The following is a 20,147-nucleotide window of genomic DNA, read 5'->3' as shown; positions in this document are numbered from 1 at the left end:
GAGGCTGGATAACAAATCGTCAGCTGAAATATATACTCGTGTGTGTGTGTATATATATCGACAAGTTTTTCCTTTTTTTTCTATTTATTTAAATAGTCTCATTGCGCTTCAAAGTTCTAATATTGACAAATGGATAATATAAAATGTTAAAAGTTGATCATATGAAATGGAGATATAGTGACTGACAGAGAACACAAAAGCTTATTTAAAAATGTCTTCGAAATCAGTTATTCTTTGATGTGAAATCAGTCCGTGTGTTTCTTCTGAGAACCGACATATTTTAAATAGTCAGACGACTACAATTTATTACTTACTTGAAGATACGCCTCTTCAGCCTCGCTATACCTTGCCAGAGATGTTAACACCCTTCCAAGGTTCAAATAGCCACGGATATCATCCCACTGAATTCTGTATAAAAAAAATTGACCTATGAAATGCATCCAGATATGTTTGATTAGTGTTATTTCTTATTTAAAATGTTTAAAAAACAAAACATTTCCCCTACATACAGTTTGTTACTTTCAAGCCCTTCTATACTAAAAATAGCTCTACTTACCTTCTATCGATTAATGCTGTCAAATGACAGCTTAAATATGTAACATATTATATATGCATATAACAAACCGTCATCACAGATATTTTATAACAAAACTTATTCAACAGAAAATAATGAAGAAAAGAGCCTTAAAGGCTTCACTGTAACAATTAACCTTATGAAAAATAATAACATGTGGCTTTAAAACTTTAAAAAGGTTCAAAAGCTTATGAAGTTGCAAATTTAGCATCAGGTGTCTTAGCAAATATACGAGTAGAGTTTTTACTACCCTTTTTAATGCAGTTCAACGCCAAGACGACTCGTGAAAAAGGTCGGAACTTTTTAAGACATGAATAAGTTTTAACATAAAGTTTCAAAGCACAGTTTACCTACTTAGTATATAGACCAAATGGATATTTCTAATCCTTTTAATAAACAAATTTCATAATTTAACAAGATTCAAATAATCACAAGATATTATAATATATACCGTTTCTCTCATTTTTACGATTCTTCTTTAGTCTCTTTCCATCCACTGTTGGATACAGGCCTTCTTAACTTTCTCCTTAACTTTCCAGTTCTGTCTATCTTTAGCCAATGTCCACCCCAGTTTAAACGTGAGGGACTGGTTCTTGAATCTTTTATAGTGACTATTAAAATCAACCTTTAAAACAGAACTTTACTTTAGGCATCTTCTTTTTGCAGTTCCATTTCTATACTGAAGATTCCCGTGAAACATTGGCAAACATTTTACAATTAAATATCAAGATTTTTACTCGAGTTTTCTGTCTTTATTATTACTAGTAGACCAACTCTGTTCCACTTTTAAAACAAAAACAGGACCTTTTGATAAGATATTTAATTGATCTTCTAGTAAACAATCTGCTTTTCAAATGTATAACTCAATGTTACGAGGAGAGGAGGCTAACGGCCCAACGTTCGTACAGTTTCTTTGCTCTAATAATTCAAATTTCAGTATTAACCTAAGTTTGCATTTAAAGTGGACTCGTTTGGTTGAGATTAACGAAATTCTATTCTACAGATTAAGACAGAGAAAGAGAGAAGGGTCGGATTTGGAATTTATAAAATTTTAGGTTTAGGAACTGAGCAGGAAAGAAGGGATGTTTGAACGAAAAAAAGCGGAAGTTTTTTCGAGGCCGAAGAGGCTATTGATGTGATATGTTTACTCCAGAATAAACTAGGTTCGAAATAGAAAAATGATCTTGACTAGAAATCGCAACTTTATCAAAAGTAAGAGGGAGTGAAGTAGAATCTTCAGCGTAAGAAGACAAGACCGGCAAGAATGAATTTTGATAGGATTGAAATTCACCAGTCTCTCTTCATTAGTGTCATCAGAAAAACTATATAGATGGGATTTGAAGTTGAAGAGAGAGAGAGAGAGCTGATCTGCTTTACTCTCTTAGTTATAATTTTTCTATAAAACTTGCATTTTTGAGCGAAATATTTTACTGTTATTGTAATTTTGTCTGATATTTCATAAATGTTCTGAAATTATCGCTGAGATGCTAAAGTTGTATTGCAACATTGTATTATGGGTGTCAAATATATGTATGTTCGAATCGTTAATGGGAATATGACCGGATCTTTCGAGGAGTAAATTTTGTTTGCTAATCAAACGTTTTTCTAATAAAAAATAAACGAGTATATTTTGACAACTGTATACAATTCGACAACAATTTGGTACGGGTTTTGTATGCATGAAAGCTACGGATTCATTTAAAAGATCGACTACAAATTAGAGATCAATAATAACATTTTTCTTAGCTTTTCCAATATTAAATAGCGAAGAAAGAATGGAAAAGACATATAATGAATTGTATTTACTCTATTTAGAAACTTATTCTGTCGGCCAAGTGGTTAGCGTATCCCCAGCTAAGAGGCTGCGGGTTCGAATCCCGCCGTGGCATGGATGTTTGCGATTGTCTTGCTAACTTTTTGTGGAAAGGGCATCTGCAATCCTACCACTTCTTCTTCTATCAGAAGACTTCATTCCCAAAACCCTATGAGTTATAGGAGTGGCCAGCCAGCGTCAAAATGATGTCCCATGTAAATAATTAACTAATTAGAAACTTACTTAACTCCTAAGGAGGTTATTATGCTGCGAGTGCGGTCTTCGATGTGCAAAAATGTGAATGGATGTTATCCGACGTTAGTCGCAAAACTATTCCTTTCATTTTAGAAATTAAGTTATATTTCACGATTTCTCTAAGTATTCCCGAGATAAATACTTTATATATATATATATATACACTATGGTGCAAAATTTACGGACAACTGACTGTTTTCCACATTCTTTATTTTCACAACTCACAATACATAAATACCCCACTTTGGGCTACGATTACAGATTACTATTGGGAAGACTTTCCACTTCATGGTGATTTTATGTTAATTTCATCCATAAAGGATTTTGAACGTTCTGGTAAAATGAGCAGAGGACTAATGGTTAGATAATCTGGAAACCTACGGACATAACATGGAACTTTTTTCAAGCTCACTTCAGACCTCCAAAAAGCAAGGTGCTAGTCACCGTGGAGGATGAAAATAATCTTCCACCGAACTGTTATGGATACCATTCGCTGGTATCCTGGTATCCATAACAGAATTCAAACCCAGAATTTAGTGGCTGAAGATTACATACGCTATGCGCGCGACCAACCAAGTCTGTAAGCGAGTAAACAAACAAGACATCCGCGGCCTCTTCCTCCACTAAAATGACAATCATTTAATGTAACGAAGTTGAGAGTGTTCTAACTCTTCCAAGCTGTTCTAGAGTGTGTAGCTCTTGGGTTTGTGTTGGCATATAATCTTTCACCTTTCATTTTATCCAACTACGTCAGTTCATGATATTGTGCAAAATGTCAATGAAACGTTTGATGTTTTTTTTTTTTTCGTTGATTACAGAAAATGGTGCCTGAGCGCAATTCAGAAGCATCCGAACGTCATAATGCTACTGCCAGAACACTTAATAAATGGACCGATAAACTGGTAATTAACATTCACCTGGCAGCCGCTATTACCCAAGCACATTCATTTGATTTGGAGGTTATGTATCTTGATAGTTCATTCCATTCCATATCATTGCATCAATTACTAAGCTCATTTCCACAAAACCGAGAGATGTGGCGATGTTACATGCCTGTAGCAGTCCGTTCATAGATCTCGAGAGTTCAGTAGGTATTGTTTTGTCGAAACCTATACAGCTGCCGAAACTCCTGGTTAGGAGAATCTATTGAAGCATCATGGAAAGAAACGCAGGACTCTTTTCATCACCTTTCTATTTTCCATTACACTTCAGTGCGGAAGTCGCCAGTATAACCTATCGGAATGCAAATTATGGCAGGTGTCCAACGGCTGTGTTCAATAATTTCAAATGTGAATTACAATGATTTTAAAATAAAATTTCATTGGCAACTCATCTGGCCTTACTTTTGTTATGAACTGTATCATTCGATCCTTGATGATTTAGTGTTGCATTGTTTGTTTCTATGAATAAAGTTAACTTGCCTGATAGCCTCTTGATAATACCGCAGGGCCTCTTCATGTCGATGAACAGCCTCCAGCGCTTGTCCCATGTTGTTTAGAATCTTCGAATTTTCTCTGTTGAATTTAAGCGCAGAAGAAAACAGGCTGATTTCAGACTTCCTGTAACACAAAGAAAATTTAATTAAAAGAATAGTTTGTGATTATAGTAAGAATGTGATGAATTTTTTTTTTTTTTATGATTACACAACCGATTGCAGTAGTATTAGGCTATTTTAATCTACTGTCTTGACATAAAAATTTCATTTTAAACTAAATCAGTCTTAGCATATCCTAAATTAGATACTCTGAGAAGATTCGCAGTAATTTTTATTCCGTTATTTTCGATCTTATGTTTCTAAGAAAGCATCGAGCAAAGAATTGTTTAAATTAAATGGCAATGCAAATGAATGTTATTCGCTTGAAATAATAATTAAATTTTTATTAACTTTTGTATATTAATCATGTGTTGTGCACAGTTCATTTATATTAACCTTTAGTATTAGGTGAATCGGCGAACATCAAAAATGAAGCTTAATTTAAAATTCTGTAGGGGGGAAATGCGCATCGTTTAATGCTGTATACAAATACGTGAGCGTGTTTAAAAGAGACTTTAACTAAGGCTGTTTCATTTTTTTTTCTGGGGAAAAAGTAAAGAAAGGGCCGTAGAGAATCAAAAGTTGCAGTTCCTAATCACATCACACTGTTCATCATCACAACAATGGAATCTAAAGCCGTTTTTGGCAGACGTACCGTAGATATAATTTTCTTTGCTTAATTTTCTTAATCTCACCCAATGTATCCAATGTACAGGAATAACTTTCTTACGGAAGGACAAAATGAATCGAACAGGTACTAAAAAGCATTTTGCAGACCCTTCAAAAATAAACTAGCTTTTCTAGATAATGAAAATACTATACTAGAAGTGCTGTCAACAATAGAATACGATCTTGATATGCAGTTTTGTTAATATGATAAAACAAGTAAAAATTGAGTTTATATAAACTTAAATAGTGTGTTGTCAAGAACAGGGCTAGAATGACAGGAGTGAAAAATGGCCTGCGCATGTAAAAACGTCTATCTTTAAACTGGCAAATTTAAGGATAGACGGAATGTTAGTTAATACATTCAAGACATATTTCTCAACATAGAAGGATGGCTAGCTATGTGTTGAATGAGTTTGGCAGTTTGCTATGTTTTGCGGGATGACATACGTCAATTTGAAAAGCCACTATAAGAGTTGCTCGCGCCTTAGACGAGATTCGAACTCAGGTCTTCTTAACCAAATATTTCGTTGTTGTCATCGTGCTAAAGAGGCTCTAAAGGAAAGATTAAAATTGGTTATATGAAAATATAACTGGAGATCCAAAGACCAGAGACGAATGCAAGTCCAAATTTGCAGAGCAGAAGGATTGTGCTTAACCAGTGATTAAATATGCACAGAGAAATATTGTCTAAGCGACAGTTACAGAATATAATGGTCCACACACATTCGGCTGTCTGTAACTGTAGATAGTGTTGTTTTTCGGTGAGTATCTTGAAATGTAGTAAGAGAGGGGGGGAGAAGTCCTGGTGGAAGAAAATAAATTAAGAGGAAGAAGAAAAAAACCAAGACAACAATTATTTATTGATAATTATTTATCGACGGCTCTGGCATTGTGTTTTGCTGCGGGGGAGTACGCTGCCCCAGTGTGGGAAGCATCCGCCCATGCGAAACACGTGGATGTGGCTGTAAATGATACCATTAGGATCATAACCGGATGCCTAAGACCATCGCCAGTCGACAAGCTGTATCCTTTAGCATGCATAGCGCCACCAGGCATAAGACGTCAAGTGGCGGTGAGATGGAGAGAAAAAATCAGATGACGGACGAAAGACATCCAATGTATGGCCATATCATCACGGCCTTTCGACTCAAATCGAGGCGTAGTTTTATGCAAAGAACTAAACCATTGATCCATAAACCTGAGGAGCGACGCTTTGTTCTATGGAGGGAATCGGTTCAACTTCAAGAAGTCCCCTAATTAAGGAAGAGTTAATCAAGGGATATCCTACCCTACATCACCTGGAGGACTCTGAACCGTCTTAGAGTGGGAGTGTCCAAATGCAGAAGTAATCTGATGAAATAGGGTTATGCAGATGATGACAGCTGTGACTGCGGAGACGTCCAAACTGAAGAGCATCTTTTATGTTGCCCAAATCTAATCGATGTGTGCTCCACGGATGACATTCTGACGGTCAATGACAAGGCGATACAAGCCACTGTTTTTTGGAGGGAGAGGATATGATTGGTGTTCCGGACTCGGAAAGTAAAGTAAAGTAAGTATTTATTTAATCATCTCTATATGTTAGTAAAAAGCGCTTAGTCGTTGAAAAGATCGAAATAGTGTTGTGTAATGAAGTGTCAATGACATATCTCAATCAGGATAATGTGTTGGCATAGTATAGAATACGTATTTAATGCTCAGTGTATTTCTGTATAAATAATAGCCATATTGATTTTTTGCAAAATACCGAGGGAAATTCGTTTACTTAATAAAATTAAAACACCCAATTTTTTGATAAAGTTTTAAGTATCTGATTTATTTAAGTTGTTCCTTTATAATCCAAGAATGTAGTCGAATTTTTCTTTAAATATGCATATTTTTCCCAAAACCAAAGCATTAGTTACATTATAACCGTTAAGAATATAGCTATTAAAACTGCGTACATTGTTATGTCCACTTGAAATGGAGAATTAGCAGTAATAGATAAAGTTCTCGTTGATTCAAGCGAAATAGAGTAATACAGCCTTAACAGATATTCCGGAGTTGGAGGTTATCTTTAAACGCTTCCGGATTGAAAAGTGTGCCATAAAATTCTCCATTCCAACTTTTATTTGCACCTTTATCCTGGTACATAAATGATTAAAAAAAAATAAAGGAGAGCACGTGGCAAAAAGATCAGTATCGAGCAATCCCTTATGTTCAAGCTGCAGATATTACAATGTACATTTACAATTTTCCGTGAAGTTTCTTTAGATTCGCTGGCTAGAAAATCGTTTTATTTTTGTAACTAAGCTGAAGCATCACGTAACTGTTCAATTTGAACTTACGATAATAAAGCTAACTACAATTGGGACTGCATCTATATACCGGTTTTTACTGGTGATCGATAAGGCAGTGATTTTCCTTTGTTACTATAAAAGAAACACATTTAGAAGAAAGGTAGGATTGAAAAACTAATGCGAAATTTTGGTGATAATGAATGGTGCAGTATACTGGTATGTTTTATCCATCTACAAAATAAAAAATCTTTTAAATAAATAAATAATGATAATAACAATAAAAAGAATGAAAACGAATACGCCAAAGAATACCTGTCGTGAGATAAAATGAACTCCTCAAAGTTAGAACCCTCTAATAATAATAATAATAATAATAATAATAATAATAATAATAATAATAATAATAGGCATGAAATATAAAGCATCTGTCGAGCTAGTACTGCTAACAAGTAAAGAAATTACGGTTGGCAATCACAAAAAAATACACGTTTCATAAGGGCATTCTTGTATAGTGATACTCTTCATTATCACTATAATTGAACCTGCAGCAGTTTTCAGCATGCTTACTGTATTAAATAATTTTGGTAGAATTACTGTTTTGTGCTCTGTGCCATTACGCCAAATGAGCAATAAGGTGTATGATATCTTATAACCTCTTTACATATAATGCAAGTTGAAACTGTGTGCTACGGAATGTTGGATGTTTTTCCGAGAACCATCATTATGTCTGCGACAAAGTTACATTAAGTCTATTAAGTAGTAATATTTTGTAAAAACACACGTTATAACCCGTTTTGTTAACTTGGACCAATTTTGTTTTATATAATCCATAATTTTGCTACTATAAATGATTTAAATTAAACTGAAATTCAAATATCTCAACATATTTTAATGGGCATCATAACTAATTTTTATTCAATTTTGTCCTGTCGGTAGGGAAATATTCATATCAGTGCGAATCGTTTTGAATGATATGATTGCAATCTAAACTGAGCCACATGCAACTGCCGTTGTGTTCATCATAAATCCCATATTTTATTCTTCAATTTCCATATTGCTAGAGTGGAGTTATGGCAGAATACATAATTTCTACAAGGCTTATTCGGTCTATGCCCCTCCAATGGTCTGTTTCAAACAAACATTCACATGGAGAAAAAACACACAAAGCAGATATCAAACTGCTTTGTGTGTTTTTCTGGCATAAAAACCGAGTTTAAATTTCAGGAAGGAAAATCTTCCCACCTTCAAATGAGTCCGGCTAACTCGGTTTCAGCTGGTAAAAGCTTTTTTAATGGTTCATTGCCTCCTAGACGGAATTCGATTTAAGTCCCTTCCACACAAAGGGAAAGCGTCAAAACTTGCTAGCGACTGGGAGGTGATTTCGGATACCGTAGGACGAAACAAATCTTTTAGGTACTTATTACGCATTCGGCGAAACGCGCCTAATAAGAGTTAAACAGCTTGGAATTACGGCAGAAACAACTAAGTCTATGAGACAAGTGGGATTATGCGTATTCATTTCGTGTATTCTCTAGAAATTTTGCGTGTGAAATTCTGTCTTTTTGTAGGAGACTAGCTACTCACCTTCACTTAATAAGTAATTACAAAGATTCCTTGCAAACTGGACGTTACTTGAATCCTGGTCTTTCTAACAAACATAAGCCACCGAACAAAGAATAAATGTCGTGTCGTGCCTGGATGGCTGAGTGGTAATCTCAGCTAGCCAATCAACAGGTGTAGCATCGAATCCCTTTGTGGGTAATGTTGTTCGGTGGCAAGTGATTTTCGTAGCCTCGGTGTGCTGCTTAGTGGAGACCTGAAGTATCTAGAGAAAATAGCAGACTCTTCTGCTCTTGAGACCAAACGATACTTTTACCAAAACGAAGTGCACAAAAAACTCTTGCGCTTGATAAATTTTAATACTTCCGAGCACAATGATATAACAGAACTGCTTATTTTCTAGACATTCAGGAAAAATATATAACTGCCAGAGACAAATAAAATAATCACTTAACATTAACTTCGCTTTTCTGTTGTGGCCTATGTACTTACGCTTGTGTTTGTTATTGTACAGTATAAACATACACATGAATAGAATACAGAGAATACACTTATTACAACGCCGCTGCATCATTTGCAATCCTCTGAGAAAAATGTCTTTCCCTTGTTGCACAAACCAGTCCTCAGAGATATGACTTCATCATCTGTGATAAATTTTGTTCCTTTCAAGTGTTTCTTTAAATTTGGGATGGACAGATATTCAAATCCCAAGTTTTGTATGTCTGTCTGTCGAGTTTCATGGGCAGCGTGAACAGGCGCGTTGCCCTGCAAAAGCAAGACGCTCAATATCGCCTTCAATTCCTTCGGGGCTAGCTAGCTATTTAATAAACTGCTGATGTAACAGTTCACCTTTTTCGAGCTACTTGGTAAGGATTACACCATCCATATCCCAAAAGACACTGACAAGAACCTTTTCCCCTGACTTTTGGGTTCGAAACTTCATTGGCCGTGGAGAACCTTTGTGTCTCCACTCCATTGACTGTTGTTTGGTCTCCGGGTCATAGTGATGAAGCTACGTTTCATCAACAATCACAATAAGCCAAATATTTGCATTTAATTTCTCAAAATGACCAAACATTCATTGAGATGACATCACACGTTCTCTATTTTGGTCGGCATTCAAACATTTGGGGATCCACTTCGCTGAGAGCTTCTGCATGTCCGGATGTTGGTGGATAATGACCCCATCTCGTTCCCTGGATATGTCCAGAGTCTTTGCAATGTTTTTGGCTTGTATTCATCTATCATCAAGGAACATGGCATGCACTGCATCGATGTTTTCAGGTGTGATCGCTGTGGAAGGTCTTCCTAACTTGGGGACATATTCAGGATGCCCAAATTTAAATTTGGCCACCCATCTGGCAACTGTTGAATATGCTGGTGCACAGTGCCCTAAAATGACACACAAAGGTTAGTGAATATTAGTTGCGGACATTTTCTTGCAGCATGAAAAACTTGATGATGTCCCGCACCTCTGTGTCTTCTAATTTCTTCAAAACCTCTGACATGTCTTCTTATATATCCTAAAAGAAAATTAGCAAATTATTACAATTTGATGAAACATGGGGATTAAAGGATTTTAAGATATATTCTTTCTTGTGGTTATATCAATTGCTTTAATATAATTTTTGTTTTACGCGTTTATCAGAACTTTTCAGCCTCCCCCTCGTATATATATATATATTTTTTTTCTTTACACGTTTGTATTTCGTACACAGGTCATTTCAAAGAAGGGGAAAATTATTCATTGCAAGCAACACAAAAGAAAACATCAATCTGTTTTAATTTTTTTCCCATAAGGCCGATTCTAGGCAAGCGATCTTTTCAAAGTGATTCTCGCGTTAACAGCTCTTAGATTTATTACCGCTGACAGTGAGTAAACAGACAGACCACTTACGAACAAACAGTCATTAATCACGTGCTAAGGAATGTGTGGAGATTGGATAATGATTAGTGAAGAGAGCAAGTAAAGGACATAAAACAGCGCCTTGTGTTCTGTTTATTAAGAAGATTTCGGGAACCAATTAACATCCAGGTGTCGCTCGACTACCCCACTTTGACAGCTATTTAATGGCGATCACCGAAACACAACTAAAAAGTATCTTTTAGAAAGCATAATCATTTACTCCAAAAAGTCTTAATTTGCAACTTGATGACTGCACTACTTATGGAGCCAAAAGTAATGATCTGTGAGAGTGTCAGTTACTGCAATGCAAAAGAGGACTTGAACAGCTTCGACTAAGAGTGAAAGATAGCGTTTCAAAACACATCTCCATAGCGAACTCAGAATAACAGCTCTCTTTAGTTGGTAAACCCAGAGTTTCCGTCCCATCCTTAAAAGAGAGGAAATTTATAAGATGTTTTTAGTTGAAAGTGAGTTAACTAATATCTCATAGGAATATGGCCTGGTTGACAGAGTGGTTAACTATTCGCTCTCCACCCAGCGGGATGCGTGTTCGAATTTTTCCCGTTTACAGGACGCCTGAAGAAGCTTCAAAATGTTCCATGAAAAGTCATCAAAAAGTCTCTGAAGCAGTTTCCAGACTGTAAAAATAATAAAAATTCTTAGTCTGATGCACTATGATTTTTCAACCCTTTTTTGATTCAGAAACTACAACTTTAACTGATTTCCCCAACATACCAGCTTTTTAGGTTTTTTTTTTTTCCTGTCTGTTGTTAACACTATCTGTATAGTGGTTCAGTGATGGATAGAGACAGACAAGGTGATTTATGAGTTTTACTCGGATGTATTAACCCTGAAACAATTTAAGGTACGCATGCATTCTGCCTGGTAATCTGTCTTTCGCAAGCCAGTTCGAGTGTATGCGACGTGGAAAAAAAACTGCTATCTCCATGTGTAACAGACTAAATTCATAAGCAGTTGCTACGAATCTCGAAATGTTTCCCATGTCGATGTGGGAATTTGAACAGCGAAGAAGCTTGGTTATTTACAAAAGAATTATAAAATAATTAAGAAATAATAGAGTAATTCCTGAAAACTTGCAATGGCAATTTTAAAACTGCTGCGTGACGCCGGATTATTTGTTAAGATAAGATGACCAGTTTTCGACTTATCTTGTTTTCTTCCCTTTGAGAGCATATGATTTCAAGCACTTCCAGTTTTGCACAAGCGATTCTAGTTTCTGTACTAACCCGTCCTCGTCTGTGCTTCTTCTCTAGTAATTTAACACCATTAAAAATATTCTAAACTTTCAAACCGAAGTGAGAGGGAGAGAGAGAATCGTGTTTTTCTCGTACTTTTTTTTATATCCTGCCCATGCCTTTATAAGGAGAACACTGAGCCAACTGACAAATGATGTACTCATTTTTCACGAAAGAGGGAGAAACAGTTTCCGCCTCTTCACAACTATGACGTGGCTTTGGACTGTAAAGTCCAACCAAATCAGAGAGCTGACTATTTTGTTTCTCTAAACGAGAGGAGATGTCTGCAACTATTGATAGCAGCACGTTCCTTTCATTAGCAAAAGGCTTATCTGAATGACGTCACACCCAGGATTAACTTGTGGCTGCGAGTGAGAGAGGGTTGACTCACCACTTTGCTCTCTAATGCATGTAAGAGAATGAGATAACAATCCCCCCTCCCCTACTGCTACTCCTTGTTATTTAAGCTCTGTTCTGAATAATAATGAAAACTATTCATCCAGCGTTTCAAGATATTAATTAGCTTTTATTTGTTACGGTTCAATCAATCGGCCATTAATTTAAGCGGTCGTAATGCAGATTTTTATCACTTTCTAGGCGAAGGTAATAACATTATACGGCACCACATTCTGCCGGTTGTGATGGTAATTCAAGTATTGAAGAAGTACAGAACTGGTACATATCCTACATAATTGGTTGGTATTATCTCGATAATGACATCCGAATGCTCGCATGCGGGATGGTGTGAAGTTCATGCAAGGAAACGTTGAAGCTCCGCTATCAGCCGCACATTGTTTTTGTTCTTGATTAATGTAGCTGTCAAAACGATGGTGTAAGTCTGATGTCTGGCAGCACAGACATATTACAGATAATTGGTATATAATCCTGCAGGTTAGCCTCAACTGCGCACAGTAGTAGCATCCCAGCTGCTCTGATAATGACACTGAATGAACCGCAATATCTCAGATGGTTAATGGTCAACATATTAAGCCTTCTGCGGATGAAAGTTAGCATCCCGTAATTTCTACATTTCGGTGTCTGGTTTAATATAAAATACGATCCTAAACTTGTCTTTTAGATGGATACTCTGAATTATCAAATAAACACATAGTTTTATGGTTTTATTAGTTAACTTTTTTCTCTTTAGTATCCTGTCTGGATTGTTGCTCATTTCATTTTTATAAATGAAAATTTGATTAAACTGAAAATAGCAAGTTTTTTAAAATAAATAAGTGTTTCTTCTATTAAAGAAAAGATTTAGTGTCCAAAATTTTAATTTCCGTAGTTTCAATCTAGAGCGTGAAAACCAAAATATTGCAAACGTTTCAATAAAACGACTGCCAGAGACATTTTTAAAGATTGCAACAGTCCAACCGGTTTGACTTGTCAAATTATGAAATAAGCTATTTCTCTACATACATCACAATTTAATAATTTTAACAGCATTGTTCTGTAATAATAAATACCTTTCGTATAATAAATCACGGTCCTTATAGTATACAAAATAATCAACTTTATAAAGTTGATTATTTTTAGAAACTTATAAGTTTCGAAAAAGTGATCACACATTTACTCTGATATAAATTCCACTGGAATTTATACCTGACCGTTTTTCCATCAAACAATTCGTTTACCAATTGTTGAGTATTTCACTAGTTTCACGTACATCATAGTACTCTTCTTTAAGAAGATGAAGTGAAAAAAAATACAACTGAGTTAAACAACAAGCAAATTAAAGTGATTAATTTGTTCATTGTTTTTACCATCCTTATTTAATTTTATTAGAGACATTTTACAATCCTTATTTAACTCCCAAGTGATATTTCGGGCTCTTTTCTTCTTTAATTACTCTATGACACTGATCGATAATTCACTTAGGAAGAGTTTGGTAAGGGATTTCTGTTTATTCTCAACAGTTTTTGACTTTTGATATGCGACGAGAACCAATACTTAGAAACAAGTGGCAAGGCTAGCACATCTTTTAATTAAATATGGACATTGATGGAATTATGAATATTGAATAATATATGGACGCTTTGCAGAACATGTCACTTAATTTAAATGCACTAATAAAATGTGCATATATGGACGCTTTGCAGAACATGTCACCAAGCAACTCATGCTGCAGTTTATGACACGATCACTATCAAAATCGTCAAAGCTCAAACAGAGTTTGTCTCCTTGATATGTAACCACAATAGGAATTTCTTATCTTTCCTTGAAATAAGGTTCCCATGCCAAGATGAAGTATTTAGCTGTGTTCATTAATAATAAAGACACCTATAAAATATGGAATTTTGTACATTGGAAATATATTGTTTTGATGTCAGTTGTTGTTATTCGAAGTTTCACGCAGTCATTGGATTAATTATTATTATTATTATTATTATTATTCGTGACACCTCCAAGGAGTACGAAGACTCATCGCGGGAGGACACCTATTGTACAACTCTCCGTCTCTACACCGATCCTCTACTACCAATCATCTACATCAGCGCCATCTATTGCCCACCACCACAGCTAGTATTTTTTGTCTGTAAATTGCGTGTGTTCTGAAGGGTCGATTTGTCTGTATGCGAGATAAAAAAAATCCGAGTTTCCGTGAGAAAAACCCTGCTACCTCCGTATGAGATCGGCTAACTCACCTTCGATTGAAAAAGTCCATATAAAGATTCCTCCCGTCGCGATGAGAATCGAACTTAGGCCTTTTCCAATCGAATGGGGCAACATACCGTCGTTCTTCCAATTGGGCTACGGAGGCACTTAAAGACAAACCTGCACTCTCGAGGCTTTCCAGCTCTGGAAAGCTCGTGTGCGAGTCTATACACATCTATGCCTTACGTGCGACTTGAACCCACAGCCTGTTACAAACAATTATAAGGCAACAAAGCCACTTTTTCCCATACAAACATATTCACTATACTATTCAGGCCGGCAAAATAAAAAAATTTACATATGCACCATATGACAAACTGCTAGCGATCTAAAGTTGGATTAGTTTCCAACCAACATATGAATTATTCAACATGATACATGTTTCAACTGGACACTGGATAACTAAATCCACTTTCTCAGGAACAATGTTATAAATGGAGGTTAGGATCTTTAGCAAAGATCTAGCTGCATTCCTATCAACACCAGAAGCACTAACGTGCCATTTAATTTTATGTAAATTTGTTCAACAAGCCATTCTCTGCTAGACCTATCAGAAACGAACGCCTTCACTTTGCTACTTCGATTACGTTTTCTGGCCAAATTGGAAAATGTAGTTTCCTTATATAGATATAGTTCAAACATTTCAAACGCATCATGCAAGACCATCTACAATTTATGGCTTGCCGAAATTGCATAAACTAGAATATCCTCTTCGGACAAATCGTTGATTGCATGGCAAGTCCTACATGTAACGTTTCGAAGTTTCTTTTAGATCTTCTCTCTCTCTCTCTCCCCTTAACTGTCCATTTCTTTTCTTATTTTAAAAATACAAGCGACTTTATATTAAAAATTAAAGATTTGAGACCTCACTCCACTCATTTATTAGTAAGCTTTGACAAAGCTTCACTTTTTACAAATATTCATCTAGTTGACACCCTGGAATTTTTATCGTCTAAGTTCCAGATATTTAGACCTCTTCAAGGTCGTCCATGAATTCTGGATATATCAACTAGAATGAAAAACTTTATCGACATATGGAAGCTATCGCGATAGGCTCTCCAATTGCTTCCATCCTTGCTGAATTCTATTTAGAACAACTGGATGGCGGAAAATTCAATGTTTAATTCAAAACCTTTCATATGACTTCGCTATACGGATGATGTTTTTGCATTTGGAATAATTCACGCGAACAGAAGCCTTCTTACAATATATCGATTCAACCTTAATGATGGACTTACATGCCAAAAATCTGGGAAATTATTATTACAAACTATACGGTTTTAATATTTTATAACTTTTTAATCACACGCACACACTTCATTTGATCCTAATAGTATCAGTTTTCACTTGGTTGTTTTGTGATTCCACATAAGGAGAGAGAGAGATTCCATTCTCTATATACCTTCGTTGTTGTTTATTTTTTAATTGCCAACTGCAATACACTGATGATGGTTCACCATAGATGAATTGAAAAATCTAGTTTAATCAGTCTTAACTAAATAGTTTTTCAACTGTATCTACGTGTGACCTTACTAAATAATAATAATAATAAAAAAAACGCTTGGTTGTGCAGTATTTAAATTAATTTCTATCATGAGAGGAGAGCACGACTTTTCGTACATAAAATCAATTAACTACAAAAATAATGTTTATACAGTCTTCTAGAATAACACCACTGACACCACAAAAATTCAGAAAAGAAAAGGAAAAAAAATTGTGAGGTTTAAGCGCGGTTCTAGTAGAAAATGAGATGGCTTCAACTGAATCGCACAGTGCTGCGGCAGCGAATGTACTGCCTGCATTAAAATTCAGGAGGTCTTTGGTGGTAGTTTTAAAATATCGATTAAAATCAACATTTTAAACACAGCCGTGTAATATTTAGATCACTATTAATTGTAAGCGTAAATAATTTCGTCGCCAGATTTCTTATAGCAAACGACATCCATGCTGCTGCTGACTTCTTTTAATTTCAACTGCGTCTAGATTACCTGATCTGGTTTTGGTTTCAGTTTCAAAATCCTCAAAGCAGTATTTTAAAATCTGATTTTTTTTCCATTCTCATTTTCAAAATCTTTCAGAAACTAGCCTTCCTTTATAAAAGTGAAATTATCTGTGTTTCGGTAGAAATAGTTTCTCTCCTTCCATTTTTCTTTGGAAAGATATATTTTATGTGATTTTTAGCACACACATTTTTTCTTTTATTTTTCTTTCTCTTTCTTCCTTTATTTTTCATGCTATATATCAGCACTATCTATGAATGAAATTTAACTACCGTAATCTTTCATTCCAAAACTTTGCGGCCAAGTTAGAAACAAGTCAGATTTTTCTTTGTTTCTGTGTCAGACTGGTGATGTATAGTGAGAAGTGGGAAAGGTCGTAAGACCGTTTCATGTATCATCTATAAGATATGTCATTCATATCTCTCACTACTGTTTAAAACAGAGAATTCACATAAACAGTCCGCATGGCGCATGCATGTAGTTGAATTCATTTATTCGATACGAAGAAATGTTTGAAAAATATTAAACGGGAGCAAAGAATTTTGCGAATGGCAACGTTACTTCAGTGAAAATGAAATGATAGCCAAATTCGATATAACCTTAAATATTTCTAACGTATCCTAAGGTGAAGATATTATTCTGGTTATGAAAGGAAAAGGTAGCAAAGTTTAATAAGATTCTGACTTTCACTTTTTAGAGAATTTCGAAATCGAAATTACAGTCCCATCCACGACATATCTTCGATTCGAACTATAGCTTAACTGTTAGCATGCTGCATATCATGCTTCAATTTTTTTCTGTGATTTATGTCAGCCAGAGCTCTGTCATATCCCATCTTAGAAGGCCTTCCGTGAAGAAATAAAAAAAAAATTCCAGCAGTTGCAAGATCGATTTTGCTCTACCGTCATATATTTTAATGCAGCCAGTGTTCCTCAAAACAAGGGAGTCATGCTACAGTTCCGATGGCTGTGTTACACACTACACGTCAGACCGTTGCTGTGCATCCTTCGTTACAATAGATCGGCGATGCTGGTCTGGTTCTTGTTTCATCCTGACATCGCCACTTACAAAATTCTGCTTATATAAGGAATACGTTATCTATGTTTAGGTAGCCTATTTCTTTACTGCCAGATGTTCTTAAAAAGTCCATTTAAGTAGTTCACAATTGTTCCAAATTTCCATAAAACATTTCAGACATTTAGTCCTTTTATGATCACAGAATAACCGATAGTCAGAGGATGGCTCCCACTCTCGAAAGGTTGTAAGCATATAGTACATAAGTACCGTGAGTAAGCTAAAGATTTTTAAATAGTCCGGAAACCCTACTCTAGATAACAAACATGAATTCTTCCAATTCATTTCCGACCTAAAACCAATCACAAATATCCATGCTTAGGGCGGGATTCGAACCCACAGCCTATTAGTTGGAGATGGATATGTTAACCACTCGGCCAGCCAGGCCAGCAAAGTTTACTATGACTTAGGGAAGATTTAGACAGATGTCTAAATCTTCTCTAAGTTGATGAGCTTAGGAGGATATTTAGCTGCGTTCCTAAGCTCCTGTAAGAGTAATTCATAAATTTATACCATCTGAAAATCTCACACATTAAATGTTGCTGTATGAGTTCAACGTTTTTCACTATCAAGATTCGTATGCATTTCTATATGTTGGATACAATGCATTCTGAAAATGATGAAACATATCACGTCGCAATTTTTCCTTGTATATGCAATTCACTCTTTCTAAAAGACGAACATACCTGTGGCCTGTAAAGTTTGTTCTATGTGAAGCACTCATCAACATTATTATTAGTAGTACTTGATGGCCCACGATCGGTCAAGTATTGTTAGCTTTTCTAATCCGAACTTATTAGGATAAGATAGTTAGTCTTATGCCTTGTGAATATATTTTGTCTGTAAATTTTGTATGCTCTTCTGTCCTGTTTGTCTGTAATCTGTAAATAAAAAACACATTTCTGGGGAAAATTCTGCCATCATTTCTCTATTAGACCGACTAATTCACCATCAGGATAAAATAGTTATTTTTTAAGTGACTCCCACTCTCGAAAGGTGTAAGCATATAGTGATTTGCCTCATAAGATTTTTCGCCTTCTAGACAGGATTCGACCCTGGGTTTTTGGGGCATTGTCGATACCGGCTGAGCACGTAGGCACCAAAAAAGATTTATTTATATATATATATATATATATATATATATATATGATATATGTGTGCAGATATTTGTAAGAAAGCCACATATTCTGCTTTTCGACAAAATGCTGTGGCACGTTCAAAGGAATCAAAATCCATCATAGCTTAATCGGTATCGACGATGCCATTTGGATAGAAAGACCTGGATTCGAATACCGTGTAGGATGGGAAGAACCTTTATAATTGTTTGTTTTTTAATTCATTTGGGGGGGGGGAGAGTTAGCAGGTTTTTATGAAGGATTTATCATCATTAAAACAGACAAACGGAACTGAAGTATATGCGCAGTTTACAAACTAAGTTGCTTTGGAAAGCGGGCACGAGCCGTCAAGCAATTTCGGCATTATCTGTACAAAGTTGTCATGCCTATTGAGACGTGAGTCCCAATGTGAATTTAGTAGTACAATATTTCGTTCATCGAAACACATACTTGTGTTACATGTAGAACGAAGAAGACGAATCTGTAGTAGCGTTGTGCCTTTTTGTCCAAATTGAGCATAACGTTCTTTAACTACTGAATATGTGAAATACAATAATGTAGGAAGAAGTCAGGACTACAGTTTGTTTTAGCGCTTCTAATCACGTGATTAACGTTGTCAACATTAATTTTCCAGTAACGATATACACTGATGTCACCATGACCCAGAATATCAATCAACAGGTGGCCCTTAAAGCCATAATCCTAAGAAATGCCAATACTTTTCTGATGATTTTCTAGATGTCGGAGAGGATTATGCTCTCATTGCATAATCATGGTTTGTTTCTTAATTATAATGATAGTAGTTACAAATACGATGGAGAAATTCGCTACATCATATTTGGATGTGATAAGATGATGTACGATTTGTAACTTGAAGTATGCATTGATGTTCTATCCAAAAAAGTAGTCACTAGACATCATGTACGTGAATTCTAGCATGTTGTTCAAATTTGGATAGTTTCTCGAAGCATCTTCCCGGAATCTCTCTCTCTCTCTCTCTCTCTCACACACACACACACACACACACACACTAAAAAACAGAAATACTCATCTGATAGTATGTCGATTGTAAGTCTTCAAACTAGCTTTAATAAGCCGGGCCATCGATACCGAAACATTTCTGAAAACACCCAGATGTGGCCTATTCTAGGTGGATAAGATGAATTTCTGCACTTCCATTAAATTTACTGGCAGTAGGTTTTTGTCGCCAATACCTCATTCTATCATCAAAGATATCCAATGGGACTTAGATCAGATGACTGAAGAGTAACAATCCATAAAAATAAATTCACTCTCATGTCTCTATAACCAGTTTTGGATAACATACTCGTATGTCTTGTAATATGGTGCGGTATCGTTTTATGCCTGCTCTTGTTGTTTCGTGTGGACGACGAACGGAAGGAGAAGGTACGGGCAACAAAAACACTAAGCCAGAATCATTACTTATGCTTAATAAT

At 35.7% G+C, this 20,147-nt stretch overlaps 1 protein-coding gene across 1 annotated transcript in view; it reads right to left on the bottom strand.

The window, feature by feature from the left end:
* LOC150103092 (protein O-mannosyl-transferase Tmtc3-like) overlaps positions 1 to 20,147 on the bottom strand; it is a 235,541-nt gene that overhangs the window by 38,722 nt on the left and 176,672 nt on the right. The window contains exons 11-12 of the mRNA XM_090398575.1: positions 4,064 to 4,201; positions 315 to 408 (exon numbers count right to left, since the gene is read on the bottom strand). Of these exons, the coding sequence (XP_090254701.1) occupies positions 315 to 408; positions 4,064 to 4,201 (232 nt within the window). The remainder of the gene's footprint in view (positions 1 to 314; positions 409 to 4,063; positions 4,202 to 20,147) is intronic.

The sequence above is a fragment of the Typopeltis vanoorti genome, chromosome 9 (assembly GCF_054136105.1).
Source record: "Typopeltis vanoorti isolate ZY-2024b chromosome 9, IOZ_Tvanoo_1.0, whole genome shotgun sequence".
NCBI classification, from domain to species: Eukaryota; Metazoa; Arthropoda; class Arachnida; order Uropygi; family Thelyphonidae; genus Typopeltis; species Typopeltis vanoorti.
The sequence above is the reverse complement of the archived record's forward strand: the minus strand, read 5'-3'. Positions and strand labels throughout refer to the sequence as shown.